The 14880-nt window shown below is 41.7% G+C and overlaps 1 protein-coding gene across 1 annotated transcript; it reads right to left on the bottom strand.

Moving 5' to 3' along the window:
- Positions 1–12686: 12686 nt before the first annotated feature.
- MOS (MOS proto-oncogene, serine/threonine kinase) lies at positions 12687–13736 on the bottom strand. The gene has a single exon (XM_054016650.1). The coding sequence runs from the start codon at positions 13734–13736 to the stop codon at positions 12687–12689; it is 1050 nt and encodes a 349-aa protein (XP_053872625.1).
- Positions 13737–14880: the final 1144 nt, after the last annotated feature.

Below are 14880 nucleotides of genomic sequence, written 5' to 3'. Positions count from 1 at the left end.
TCTAGTTATGGTATTTATATCCAGGAGAACCCCCTGAAAATTGTATATTGCTTTAACATGACATGAAAAAGCAGAAGCTTAGTCCATTAATTCCAGCTGATCTTGGTTACACCACCAATGCAGATGCCAATTTTCACACTTCCATGTGAATACACCACTTGGTACATTTTCCCCAAAACAAAGTTGATTGATACATTCACAGCAACTGTTAGCTCCAATTGTACCCGCTGCACTTCTGCCTCACAGAAGGAACACAGGCAGGTGCATCCCCTACAGTAGTGAGCTGCACAGTATCAAAGTGAAAACCACATGTGGTGCAGTTAGTCTGTAACACATGCAACTGTAACTTAATGATTGGATGCCCCCAATGGAACTATAGCACATGATGATTTTTCCTTTGTCACTATGTACTAACAAAGCCAGTTTGTTGGTTTTATCTTAGACTGCAAGCTTTTTGGGGCATGAAAGGTATTATCTACAGAAGGCATCATGTAAATCATAGCACTTTACCAATAAAACGTTTTAAACTATTTTAAAAGATTGTGTTTCTCTTAGAGGAAGAGAGAAATTTAGGTTTAAAGTGTTTGTCTAAGCTTCAGATGACAAGATCCATTAGCACAGAAGAGAATTCACAGCAGTGACTGGGGAATGGAAGAGAAAAATATGCAGTATTAGATCTAGAATTAGGGATTCATAATGGAATACAGAGCCTTCCACCATTCTGCCCAGATTAGTAGTGACTAAAGGCTATTACTATCTGATGGCAGTTAGATGACCTGCCTGAAGCAAGTCTGATCTCAGTCCAATCCCCAGTAGAAAGGAGTCCAAGGAACCCGGTTAGTTGGAAGGTTTGCATAAGGACCCGACTCTTTCCTATGGAAATGTACCTACCCCACCCACATAACAGAAATTCCAATTTGAAAATTGTATTTAAGAACCATTCTGAAAATATACTTCCAATAGGAGAGTGTTGCTGGCTTGTACCACCCTATATGACCTGGACAATTTTTTTTTTTAAATGCTGCTTGTACTTGCAGCAGTTAAACATTTTACTTTTTCAAAGTTCAGTACAAGCATTACATATTCAAACCTAAATAATATGTTTTACAAAAAAAGTTTTGGCTTGTCTAAGAGTTTTAATCCTTGTTAATAGGACTGGTTTTATTTAGTAAATTAAGAAAACCCTTTAATTTCTCACTTCATTCACTTTATTTGCAGAAATGACATAACCAGGTGTGTTCTCTCAGGGACTGGTTCTTGGATGTATACTATTTAACATTGTTATCAATGACCTGGAAGACAATAAAATTCATCACTGAAAGTTTGTTGAGGACACAAAAATTAAGGAAGTGATAAATAATGAAGAAGAGAGGCCACTGATATAGACCGATCCAGATCACTTGGTACATTGGACGCGCACAATATACATTTCAATAGGGTTAAATGTAAATATATACATCTAGGAACAAAGACTGTAGGCCATACTCACAGGATGGGAAACTTTATCCTTGGAAGAAGTGACTTTGAAAAGGATTTGGGGGTTGTGGTGGATAATCAGGCTGAACATGACCTCCCAGTGCAACGCTGGGGCCAAAAAGGCTAACACAATCTTGGATCCATAAACAGGAGAATCTCAAGTAACAGTAGCAAGATAATTTTACTTCTGTATTTGGCACTGGTGTGACCACTGCTGGAAGCCTTTGTTCAGCTCTGATGTCTACAATTCTCAAGGATGTTGATAAATTGGAGAGGGTTCAGAGCAGAGCCACAAAAATGACTAAAGGATTAGAAGACATGCTCCTTGAGTCTAACAAAGAGAAGGTTTTGGGGTAACAATTACAGTCTTATAAATATCTGCACAGGAAACAAAGATTTGATAATGGACTCTTCAATCTAGCAGAGAAAGGTTTAACACAACCCAATGGCTGAAAGTTGAAGCTAGACAAATTCAGACTGGCAATAAGGTGTACATTTTTTAACAATGAAGATAATTAACCATTGGAAGAATTTACTAAGGGTTGCGGTGGTTTAAAAATTGCCGGTGATGGAAAATCCAAGATTATATATATATATATATATATTTTTTTTTTTTTAAAGATATGCTTTAGGAGTAATTTTGGGAAAGTTCTATGGCCTGTGTTATACAGCAGATCAGACTAGATCTGGCCTTGGAATCTATTAGTTTTATTACCTTATATTGGTTACATACTTCAGTGAAATGCCAGCAGACAGCTGTCAGCTGAATCTCTCTGCAGTGACACATTCAACACCACAAACTTTTTTTTTTTTTTTTTTTTTTTTAAAAACATTCGTTTTCACTGTGGTTTAAACTGAACCACTGGAGGAAACATGCAAGGACAAGAAATTAAACTATATTTTATTACATGTTTTGCTACCAAAATCAGATACTGTAAGAAAGCAGTTCTCACTTTATCCCCTCCATTTTTAAATTCATCTTTTCAATTGAAGTTTTCCATGTTTGTCTCTGAAGGTGTTTGTTGCATAAGTTTTTGAATTAAGCAGGAGGGAAAAAACAACTCTAAAGTAAATACGTAAGATTATATAATATTTCTCACATCCCTTAGTCCCCTACTCAGGACAATAGCTTCTTAATAAACAGCTGAACATATAAATTTCCAACTTATGTACTTCATTCTTCATGGCCCTAGCACTTGTGCAATAGAACAGTCTGTTAAGTTATGAAATATGCTGTTAGCACCACATGTACTGCACCAGTGGCTCTCAGCCTTTCCATACTATTGTACCCCTTTCAAGAGTCTGATTTGTCTTGCGTACCCCCAAACTTCAACTCACTTAAAAACTACTTGCTTATAAAAATCAGACAAAAATACAAGTGCCACAGTACACTATTACTGAAAAATTGCTTACTCTCTCATTTTTACCATACAATTATAAAATAAATCAACTGGAATATAAATATTGTACTTACATTTCAGTGTACCGTATACAGAGCAGTATAAACAAATCATTGTCTGTATGAAATTTTAGTTTGTACGCCTCTACCCCGATATAACGCTGTCCTCAGGAGCCAAAAAACCTTACTGCATTATAGGTGAAACCGCATTATATTGAACTTGCTTTGATCCACTGGCGCAGCCCCCTCCCCCCTGGAGCACTGCTTTGCCGCGTTATATCCGAATTCGTGTTATATCGGGTCGCATTATATCGGGGTAAAGGTGTACTGACTTTGCTAGTGCTTTTTACGTAGCCTGTTGTAAAATTAGGCAAATATCTAGATGAGTTGATGTACCCCCGGAAGACCCCTACGTACCCCGAGGGTACAGGTATCTCTGGTTGAGAACCACTGCACAAACAAGTGCAGCCATTGAACTCCTTAGCAGAACATTTGGTCCATTTTGCTCCTTGTCAGGCTGGGCTGCTTAACAACTCAGGAATGTATTTTGGGAAATTTAGGATCTGAAGTTGCTTTCCCAGTCAAAATACTCCATGTCTTAGATGGAGCACTGGGTGAGGAGCCAGTAGACTTTTTATTCCCACTTCTTGCCTGAACTGACAAACTAACCAACCCCTATTTCACCATGAAGTGGGATAACAGAAGCACAGAGGTGTTGAGATGTGTCCAAGATTACACAGGATATTTGTGGCAAAAATGGCTGAAATAATTTGCCTTTTAACATTTTATAAATAAAATAGTCATTGTTCCCCCACCCTAGTCCCATTATACTTCTAGATATAATGGAAGAGTTAAAATTAGAAACCAGAACCATGATCCTGCATACGTTTTTGTACAAGCTTAACTTTAAGCATTCAAGTAGTCCAACTGAACTCTCAAATGATATGGAACTCTACAGAATAAAAACATGGTGCCTATCCCAAAGAATTGATGCCTAAACTTTGTTTGTAAACATAAAAGAGTAGCAATAGCTACAGAAGAACAAGTCAAAGTAATACAAAGTGACAAAATTCACTGTATTCAGTATTGTTGTAGCCCTGTCAGCCTCAGGATATTAGAGAGACAAGGTGGGTGAGGTAATATCTTTTATTGGACCAATTTCTGTTGGTAAGAGAGACAAGCTATTACTATGTGATGGCAGTTAGGTGACTTATCAAAATCAAGTCAGTGATCTCAGTCCAATCCCCAATTGAAAGGAGAGCATCTCTCACCAATAGAAGTTGGTCCCATAAAAAAAATATTACCTTACTCACCTTGTCTCTCAAATTCACTCTAGACACTATTTCCAATTTGATCTCTTCTTCCATTCACTCTCATTCCCCTTTGTCACTGCAGTTCAAGATAACCCAGGGAGTAGCCATCTTTTCCTTCTGGTCACTTGGCTGACCAAGTTAACTGCTGAAATCTGGAATATTTCCAAGCTCTAAAGGGCTGATTCAAAAAGGAAAATTAGAGTTGTTTTTTAGACTGAGAAGAGTTTTCATTTTGATCCAAAACACTTCCAGAGCACTCCTGACTGGTTTGGTCACATACACTTGGATCTCATCTTCCACGTACAATGGTTGTTGAGGCTTCAACTTGACAGCACCAGGATTAAATAAAATCTGTTTCTTAATTACATCATGACTTTCTTTCTAAAAAGTTTCAATGGAAAATTTTCTATTAATCCAGCGTTCTGCTTAGTCTTTCTATGCTAGAGCAGCTCTGCTTTGCAGATCTTTACACTAAATTGTTAGTTACTTGATCAGAAAATTTCTACAGCACACACTCATATTGACCATTTTCTCCAGATATGGAGATATTCATCAACATTAGGGATATATTACAGCTAAAGATACATGAGATTGTCCAATTACAGGACAAAATTGGAAACCAGTTCCATAGAGAGTCTATGAAGTGGTATTAAGATTTTGGCCCCTGTGGAATCCAGGGTGACCAAACAAGTGTATAACGTCTGTTGTAATTAAGACATCTAACTAAATTTAATTGCTGTTGGCATGCCAGAATTAAGTGAAAGGCTATTGTTATATCCCCAATTTATGGTTAATTATGTATTGATAATTTGGGGGCATGGCTTGGGAAGTAGATTATCAGAACAAAAGTGTTTTAAAGGATCTGCTATCCACTTATACGGATATAGCAAGATGTGGACAAAGGAGATAGAGCCCCACAGAGACAAAGGGTATTTGGTAAAGTAGGGTGGGAGTGGACAGTTTCCAAAAATGAAAAGAATCTAACAAAACTTTTAGCTGTTTATGTTCAAACAATGTAAGTCTCAAACACAGCCCACTGAAACATGTATCCTGCCAGAGGATATCAGAGATAAAGTTGCAGTTGCATCACTTTGTGGTCATGGTACAGTTGTTCACACCAACATAGAGATGGCAATAGTGGGAAGTCCCCTTAAATAATCACAAGTCAAACTGCTATAAACCACCCCTGAAGTTTCTACAAAAGCTAGTAAAGGCCTTTTAAGTGACCACTGGCAGCCCCCTCAGGAAATGAGAAGTTAGATTGAGTCACCATATGGCCTCACCACTCTCAAATTGAGAATACCACCATTCTCCTTGTTGACCAAGCCCATAATTCCAGAGTCATCTCAGACTCCTTTCCCCATGCATCCATACTGTGTCTGAATCTTGTCACTTCATTCATAAGATTTCTAATATCTATCAGATCCATCTTTCTTTCTGTTCAGGCAGCCACAGCGTTTGTCCAGCCCCCTCATCATCTTGCCACACTGACTTGAAATACGATTTTTTTGAGAGAAAAAAGCTGCTTACAGTTTGAAAGGTTTTTGTTTTTCAAACTTGATACCTATATACCCTGGACACTTCAGTCTGTTTAGACAAGTCTTTTTTAAAAAAAGACTAGTAACCATTTGTACAGTGCCTACTGCAAGGGAGCCCCACTCCTGATACAAACTATCAGAAGCTACTGTAATACAAGTTGAGATCCATTAGTCTTATGGTGTTCTTCTGCATTCAGAACACTAGGTAACAGAGTCCCGTAGCACCTTTAAGACTAACAGATGTATTGGAGCAACAGGACTCTGTTGCCTTTTACAGATCCAGACTAACACGGCTACCCCTCTAATACAGAACACTGGGTGTCACGGTCTTAAAATTTGATGTCTGCAGACCATTAGTCCCATATGTGGATATTTTGGTGGGGATTATATTCTAAATTAGGTTTTACATTAAATGCACTCTGGTCAGCACGTTTCCAAGACAGCCAATTGACTCAATATGGTAAACCCATGTTAAAATTCATAAGACAATCCCAATTTATAAGACATAAGTTGTACAGTATTATAGGGCAAGCAACAGTGATCGTGGTACATTGTTTTTTCTTCATGCTTCTTGTTTCCTTCAAAAAGTGCTTTATGGAGGTTGTGTGTGGCAATTTACAATCTAATATTTACCTTTAGGATTTTCTAGACTTCAGTATGCTTTTCAAAGCCCTCCTTAATAAAAAAAAAAATCATTTAAAAGATTTAGGAGTACCTTTTAAATATGTTCATTCTGTGACCAACAAACTATAGACGTTTTCATATTGAAGAATAGAATTTCCACCTCAAAATTCAGAATTACCCCTTTCCAAGACTTCATGAGACATGATCAGTCATTTTCTGACTTGTGATCAGGGCCGGTTCCAGGGTTTTGGCCGCACCAAGCAGCCAAACAAACAAAAAAAAAGCCGCAATCGTGATCTGCGGCGGCAATTTGGCGGGAGGGCCTTCGTTCCGAGCAGGAGTGAGGGACCATTCACCGAATTGCCACTGAACAACTGGACGTGTCGCCCCTCTCCGAAGTGGCTGCCCCAAGCACCAGCTTGGTACGCTGGTGCCCGGAGCCGGCCCTGCTTGTGATACATTAATCCTTTAAGGAATGGAGAAAAAACAAAATTGGACTGAACCACCACTTTCCCCCTTCCATCTTCCAAAAATGAGACAAAGGGAAGAGCTGAAAAAGCTCAAACTATAGCAGTCTAGTCTTCATAGTTCTAAATAAGAGTTACATTCTGGACAATTAGTGCTGTAATCATCAGTTACAGTGACACCAATCAAGGCTCCATTATGCTAGGCACTCCGCAGACATAGTTAAAGACAGTCTCTGCCCCAGAGAGCTTACAGCATTGGTTATGAAAAGACAACAGTTGGATAACATGATCACTGTGGCTTTTGCGAACAGGGGCTGCTAACAGGGAGTTTCGCAAAGGAGTTTGGGAAGGGAGCGGGAAGGGGGTGAGGGTCCCTTGCTGGTTCTGTTATCCCTTTATTCCCCTTAAAACCTATAAACCAACTACATTCAAAACTTCTTGCTTAAACAACCCTTTCAGTGGGCAGGGGGCTGCAGACAGGGGAGTTTGAGAGGGAGTTTGACAGAGGGAGGCTTACGATGGTTAGGAAGACCTGCAACACCTGTGCCAGCACTGCTTCTGTCTCCTCCACCTGCGCCTGTAGCCAGACAGAGCGCCTGAGCATGGATGCTTCTACCCAGATCCTGGTGTGGTTTTTTGCAGAGACTGTAACTTGCAATTTCCACATACTGATATCCAGGCTGGGGGGACCATCCAATGTGAAAGGTGCCTGCTGGTGGAATCTCTCAGGCAGCAGGTGGGAGAGCTACAGTTGAGGAGCATCCGAATCCACGAGCAATTCCTGGACAGTGTCCATGTGGAGACAGCTGAGGTAGCTGTCCCAGTACACAGGACTGCTGATACACCACTGGTGGTGGAGGAGATGGCTCAGGGTGGACACTGGCAGCTGGTTAATTCTGGCAGCAGTCAGTGCTCCACCCCTGCTCTGAACCCTCCCGCGGTGGTAATAGGTAACTTATGCTCTTCTTGATACAGGAGAGAAAGAATCACCCCCTACAGTAAAGGAGGAGAAGCCTCGTACCCCTAAGGCTGGGAGGTCTGCTGCCACCACTGCAAATAGGAAACATAGGGTAGTGGTGGTCGGAGACTCTCTGTGGAGGGGGACGGAGGTGCCCATCTGTCGCCCTGACATTTCATCTCTGGAGGTATGCTGCCTACTGGGGGCCCATATCCAAAATGTTAGGGAGACATTGTCAGAGGGCTGGATAATCCTCGACTACTACCCCATGCTACTCATCCATGTGGGCACAAATGATACTGCGCGGTGTGACACTGAGCAGATCAAGAGTGACTACAGCGGTCTGGGAGTACGGGTGAAGGAGTTTGGAGCGCAGGAGGTATTCTCTTCAATTCTTCCTGTCAAAGGTAGGGGCCTGGGCAGAGACAGATGCATCATGGAGGTGAATGCCTGGCTGCGAAGATGGTGTCGTCAGGGACAGGCGAGCAAAGCCCACAGGTAAGTGGGGAACATGGAGACCTGGGAGATGGGTTGGAAACTAGAGGGAGCGTGAGCTATAATGGCAGAGAGAAAGGAGGGTTAGGGCAAAACTGGGAGGCAAGGTAGAACCAGTATCTTAGATGCCTACATACAAATGCGAGAAGTATGGGTAATAAGCAGGAAGAACTGGAAGTGCTAATAAATAAATACAACTATGACATTGTTGGCATCACTGAAACTTGGTGGGATAATACACACGATTGGAATGTTGGTGTGGATGGGTACAGCTTGCTCAGGAAGGATAGACAGGGGAAAAAGGGAGGAGGTGTTCCCTTATATATTAAAAATGTACACACTTGGACTGAGGTGGAGATGGACATAGGAGACGGAAGTGTTGAGAGTCTCTGGGTTAGGCTAAAAGGGGTAAAAAACAAGGGTGATGTCATGCTAGGAGTCTACTACAGGCCCCCTAACCAGGTGGTGAGGCTTTTTTTAAACAACTAGAGGTGGATGAGGCTTTTTTTAAACAACTAACAAAATCATCCAAAGCCCAAGATTTGGTGGTGATGGGGGACTTCAACTATCCAAATATATGTTGGGAAAATAACACAGCGGGACATAGACAATCCAACAAATTCTTGGACTGCATTGCAAACAACTTTTTATTTCAGAAGGTTGAAAAAGCTACTGGGGGGAAGCTGTTTTAGACTTGATTTTAACAAATAGGGAGGGAGGAACTCATTGAGAATTTGAAAGTAGAAGGCAGCTTGGGTGAAAGTGATCATGAAATCATAGAGTTTGAAATTCTAAGGAAGGTAGAAGGGAGTACAGCAAAATAGAGACAATGGATTTCAGGAAGGCGGATTTTGGTAAGCTCAGAGAGCTGATAGGTAAGGTCCCATGGGAATCAAGACTGAGGGGAAAAACGACTGAGGAGAGTTGGCAGTTTTTCAAAGGAACACTATTAAGGGCCTAAAAGCAAGCTATTCCGCTGGTTAGGAAAGATAGAAAATGTGGCAAAAGACCACCTTGGCTTAACCATGAGATCTTGCATGATCTCAAAAATAAAAAGGAGTCATAAAAAATGGAAACTAGGACAGATTACAAAGGATGAATATAGACAAACAACACAGGAATGCAGGGGCAAGATTAGAAAGGCAAAGGCACAAAATGAGCTCAAATTAGCTACAGGAATAAAGGGAAACAAGACGACTTTTTATCAATACATTAGAAGCAAGAGGAAGACCAAAGACAGGGTAGGCCCATTGGTCAGTGAAGAGGGAAAAACAGTAACAGGAAACTTGGAAATGGCAGAGATGCTTAATGACTTCTTTGTTTCGGTCTTCACCGAGAAGTCTGAAGGAATGCCTAACCTAGTGAATGCTAATGGGAAGGGAGTAGGTTTAGCAGATAAAATAAAAAAAGAACAAATTAAAAATCACTTAGAACAGTTAGATGCCTGCAAGTCACCAGGGCCTGATGAAATGCATCCTAGAATACTCAAGGAGCTAATAGAGGAGGTATCTTAGCCTCTAGCTATTATCTTTGGAAAATCATGGGAGACAGGAGAGATTCAGAAGACTGGAAAAGGGCAAATATAGTGCCCATCTATAAAAAGGGAAATAAGAACAACCCAGGAAACTACAGACCAGTTAGTTTAACTTCCAGGGCCGTCTCCAGGCACCAGTTTCTCAAGCAGGTGCTTGGGGCGGCCGCTCCGGAGAGGGGCAGCAGGTCCAGGTATTCGACGGACGGTCCCTCACTCCGCCTGGGAGTGAAGGACCTCCCGCCGAATTGCCACAGCAGATCGCGATCGCAGCTTTTTTTTTGCGGGGGTGGGGGGGGGTTTGGCTGCTTGGGGTGGCCAAAACCCTGGAGCCGGCCCTGTTAACTTCTGTGACAGGAAAGATAATGGAGCAAGTAATTAAGGAAATCATCTGCAAACACTTGGAAGGTGGTAAGGTGATAGGGAATAGCCAGCATGGATTTGTAAAAAACAAATTGTGTCAAACCAATCTGATAGCTTTCTTTGATAGGATAATGAGCCTTGTGGATAAGGGAGAAGCTGTGGATGTGGTATACCTAGACTTTAGTAAGGCATTTGATACGGTCTCACAGGATATTCTTATCGATAAACTAGGCAAATACAATTTAGATGGGGCTACTATAAGGTGGGTGCATAACTGGCTGGATAACCATACTCAGACTTGTTATTAATGGTTCCCAATCCTGCTGGAAAGGCATAACGAGTGGGGTTCCGCAGGGGTCTGTTTTGGGACTGGCTCTGTTCAATATCTTCATTAATGACTTAGATATTGGCATAGAAAGTACGCTTATTAAGTTTGCGGATGATACCAAACTGGGAGGGATTGCAACTGCTTTGGAGGACAGGGTCATAATTCAAAGTGATCTGGACAAATTGGAGAAGTGGTCTGAGTTAAACAGGATGACGTTTAACAAAGACAAATGCAAAGTGCTCCACTTAGGAAGGAACAATCAGTTTCACACATACAGAATGGGAAGAGACTGTCTAGGAAGGAGTACGGCAGAAAGGGAACGAGGGGTTATAGTTGACCACAAGCTAAATATGAGTCAGTGTGATGCTGTTGCAAAAAAAAAAAGCAAACATGATTCTGGGATGTATTAACAGGTGTGTTGTGAGCAAGACACGAGAAGTCATTCTTCCACTCTACTCTGCGCTGGTTAGGCCTCAACTGGAGTATTGTGTCCAGTTGTGGGTGCCACATTTCAGGAAAGATGTGGACAATTGGAGAAAGTCCAGAGAAGAGCAACAAGAATGATTAAAGGTCTAGAGAACATGACCTATGAAGGAAGGCTGAAAGAATTGGGTTTGTTTAGTTTGGAAAAGAGAAGATAGAGGAGACATGATAGCAGTTTTCAGGTATCTAAAAGGGTGTCATAAGGAGGAGGGAGAGAACTTGTTCACCTTAACCTCTAAGGATAGAACAAGAAGCAATGGGCTTAAACTGCAGCAAGGGAGGTCTAGGTTGGACATTAGGAAAAAGTTCCTAACTGTCAGGGTAGTTAAACACTGGAATAAATTGCCTCGGGAGGTTGTGGAATCTCCATCTCTGGAGATATTTAAGAGTAGGTTAGATAAATGTCTATCAGGGATGGTCTAGACAGTATTTGGTCCTGCCATGTGGGCAGGGGACTGGACTCTATGACCTCTCAAGGTCCCTTCCAGTCCTAGAATCTATGAAGGGGAGAGAACAGTAAAGCAAGCAAACAAGTGTGATGATCTAGTGGTAGTAGTTTCTCAATTAGAATATCACTAAAAATGTTAATGTTGTTAGGACATCTTTTCCCCAGCTGTTTTAAACGTCTTCCTTAGTGACAAAATGACCTCAACTATTTAAAAGTTGAGAGTCAGGCCCCCCAAGTCATGAGTTTGGCTTTTAAAATGTTGGGTTCTTTTTATTTCCTTTCAGTTTTTTGAGCCTTTAGGGCTTACCATTTCCAAGCTCTCTCTGCAGCATGGTGACTAGAAACGAACTATTTTTTAATATGTGAAAGCTGTGATTCTCTGATGACTCCAGGGGTTGGTGCTTTAAGTAAACCATCAAATACAGATAGATTCACCATAACCATTGGCAACACTGCATTTTTTTCTTAACCCAATACACCTGCTAATACAGCATTTGTAGAGCCCATTTCTTATCTTGGCAACCTTAGATTGATGAAAAAGCCACCTTATTTCATTGGGAAATTGCTAAATGGGCACACAAGCTACACAATATCTTTAGTCCTAACCCATTTCACATAAAATGAAACTACATTTGAGGAAGTGGTGGAAGAAAGATTTCAATTATACTCAATATTTCATTGTTCTCTGTACATCTGTTCATAGGATGTATGATCAATATCTGTTTGAGGAAATTGGGAATGAAAAGGAAGGCCATTAAACAGGAAGTTTCTTTGAGGCAATTTAAAATGCTACCCCAATCTCACATTTTGGAAATAGTTAGCCAGATTATTACACGATTCGCATCACTCTAGTTTGAGGCATTTAAAAAAATGCCCCTTTAAAAAAAAAAAAAAGACGACAAGGAGGACTTAACACACCCTTATACTTCACCCCTCAAAAAAACAGTTTGAAACAGACTAGAAGCCCAGATTCATTCTCTAGTTTCTCCTGAGCAAGGCAGGACAGAGCCCAGTCCCAGGACAGCAGACTTATTTCGAATAGTCTTACCTCCATTCTTTTCTTCAACACTGACCAAGCTGGGTTTAATCACTTTATTTATAGAAATCTCACAACATAGGTTTTTTTTTTTTTAAACCCTTTGGAAGAAACAAGGGTCAGATCCAGAACACACTAATGCAGCCACACACAAAGAAAGAAGGAGAAAGAGAAAAGTCAGCAATAAAAGAGAAAAAAAGAAAGACACTGCAGAACCTGTTGCATTGCTACAGTCTATCCTGCAGGGAGTGGAGGCTTTGAAGAAGCAGTTGTGCGCTGGGACGCTCCTCTGCATCAGATCTCCAGCAGCTGCAAATGACAGTCTCAAGTCTTTGGCCCGAGGCTGACTCGGAGAAGACTGCAGCAGCCAGAGACGGACGTAAGTTATAGGCCACCACGGCATAGAGCACATATTGGCGCTCACCCAAATAAGGCTGCTCTCGGGTAACCATTTGCCATAAGGTGATAGCAAAAGAGTAGATGTCTGCTTTGGGAGTGACCTGCTCCCCTTTCAGGAGCTCAGGGGCACGGTGGGTATATGTGCCCCCCTGCTGGTAAAGCTGGGGACCTGGAGACACACGATCCTCCAGCTTTTGGGAGCACCCGAAGTCTCCAATCTTACACACACCGTGCTCAGTGATGAACACATTAGCAGGCTTCAGGTCCAGGTGCACAATGCACTGTGAGTGGAGGAAAGCTAAGCCAGTCACAATGTCAGAGCAATAACCCAGGGACTCCGCTATGCTTAGAGGTTCTCTGCCACATCCACCCCCATCATCCTCTCCCTTTCCCTGCAGGCAGCCAGTGCCATAGATGACATGGTGCAGGGTAGTGCAGCCCACATATTCCATTATTATGGTGCCCAGGCTGTTTTGGCTGGCAGGGGCACATGTGCTGGCAGCTACAACACGTACCACATTGTCATGGTGTAGGCGGGCCACATTCAGCTCAGCCCAGAAACTTTGCCGTGATGCCAGCCGGTTCTTGCTACACTTCTTCACCTGTTTCACAGCCACTGTCTCCCCATGGTAGGTGGCCTTGTAGACAGACCCAAAGCCCCCAGAGCCCAGGGGCTGTAGTAGGCACAATTGTTCCCAGTCTATAGAGCACCAGGCCAGGCGTGGAGGCAGCCGACGAGCCCTCGGTGAAGGAGTTCCCCCCAAGAAGAGTTTTCCACCTTTTCCAGGGAGTACTAAGGGGCTACTGCAGGGCCGCAGGTCCACAGAGGGGGAAAACTCCAGGGGCAGGAGACGATTAAGAGGGATAGGGGATGGCATAGTGAGTTGGGAATAAGAACAGGGGCTGCATTAACAATAACAAACAAAGAAGGGCTGAGAGTCTCCTAAAAAAAAGAGGAGCTAAGCAGTTTTTTTTTCCCCAGAGCCTCTTTTATGCTCTCTCTGTCTCTCCAAATGAGCTGCATCTGTCACCAGGTAGCTAAACCCCAATCAGTTTCAGCTGCAAACATTTTTCTCCAACACTGAAAACAAATTGCACTCAGGAAAACAAATCAAGGCTTTTAAAGAAAGCTCCTTGATACAAATGAGGTTTAGGCTAAAATATGTTAACTCACATTATGGGATACTTGCCTTTTGTATCATTTCTCATCACAGGATAAAATGTTATTTAAAATATTCCCAACTGAATGTCATTAGAAAATATCCCAAGAGTAAATGGACCACAGTGATCAAGTAAAATATTTCACTGTAGGCAAGAATGATAGTCACCAGGTGCATTAAATACCTCTCAGCTATTATTGGTGGAAGTAGTTGACACTGAGAAAGCCAGTATTGATTAGTTAGTTAAGAGAATGATTAGTTGCCACCTAAATATAACTGGTACAAAACAAAATTACTTGGATGCCCAAGTCAGTACAGAGAGAGACAAGGATAATATCAGGGTAAAAGCAAAATGTTGTAATATTTCATCTATTTATAAGTAGTAAATAATAAATGTATAGTAATTCCCTCTAGTCTCCCCATAACATTTCAGCCCACCCAGTCAGCTTAGTAGGAGGATAAATGTTTTATTTCTAGATCCTGTGTAGTAAATAAGTTGGAGAAGTTACTGGAGCTGCTCTGTCAGAAAAATAAAACACTTACACAGAATTATAGTTAATAAATACAATAAAATGAACAAAAAACTATAATTGAAAAAGAAAGAAAAAATCATTTCTCTCAGGATACAGTTGTGCTGGCTCCCCACTCTGTGTCCTTGGGCACAAAGTCAGGAATGCCTCAAGCTTGAAGTTCTAGAACCACTGGTTTTAGCACAAGGCATCTTATATGCCCTGGAGTGCATGAAAGCATCCACAAGTGTTCCCCACTAGTTCCTTTTGGACTTTGGTTAGTGAAGGTGCTCCAATGGGTAGCTATGACAAACTGGGCCAAATATTCTGCAGTGCCTTGGGGCTTTGACTCC

The sequence above is a fragment of the Malaclemys terrapin genome, chromosome 2, assembly GCF_027887155.1.
Source record: "Malaclemys terrapin pileata isolate rMalTer1 chromosome 2, rMalTer1.hap1, whole genome shotgun sequence".
Classification (NCBI taxonomy): domain Eukaryota; kingdom Metazoa; phylum Chordata; order Testudines; family Emydidae; genus Malaclemys; species Malaclemys terrapin.
This window is presented reverse-complemented; position numbering and strand designations above follow the sequence as displayed.

Coding starts and splice junctions, on each gene's coding strand:
- MOS (XM_054016650.1), bottom strand. CDS start 13,736: ATGCCATCCCCTATCCCTCTTAATCGTCTCCTGCCCCTGGAGTTTTCC.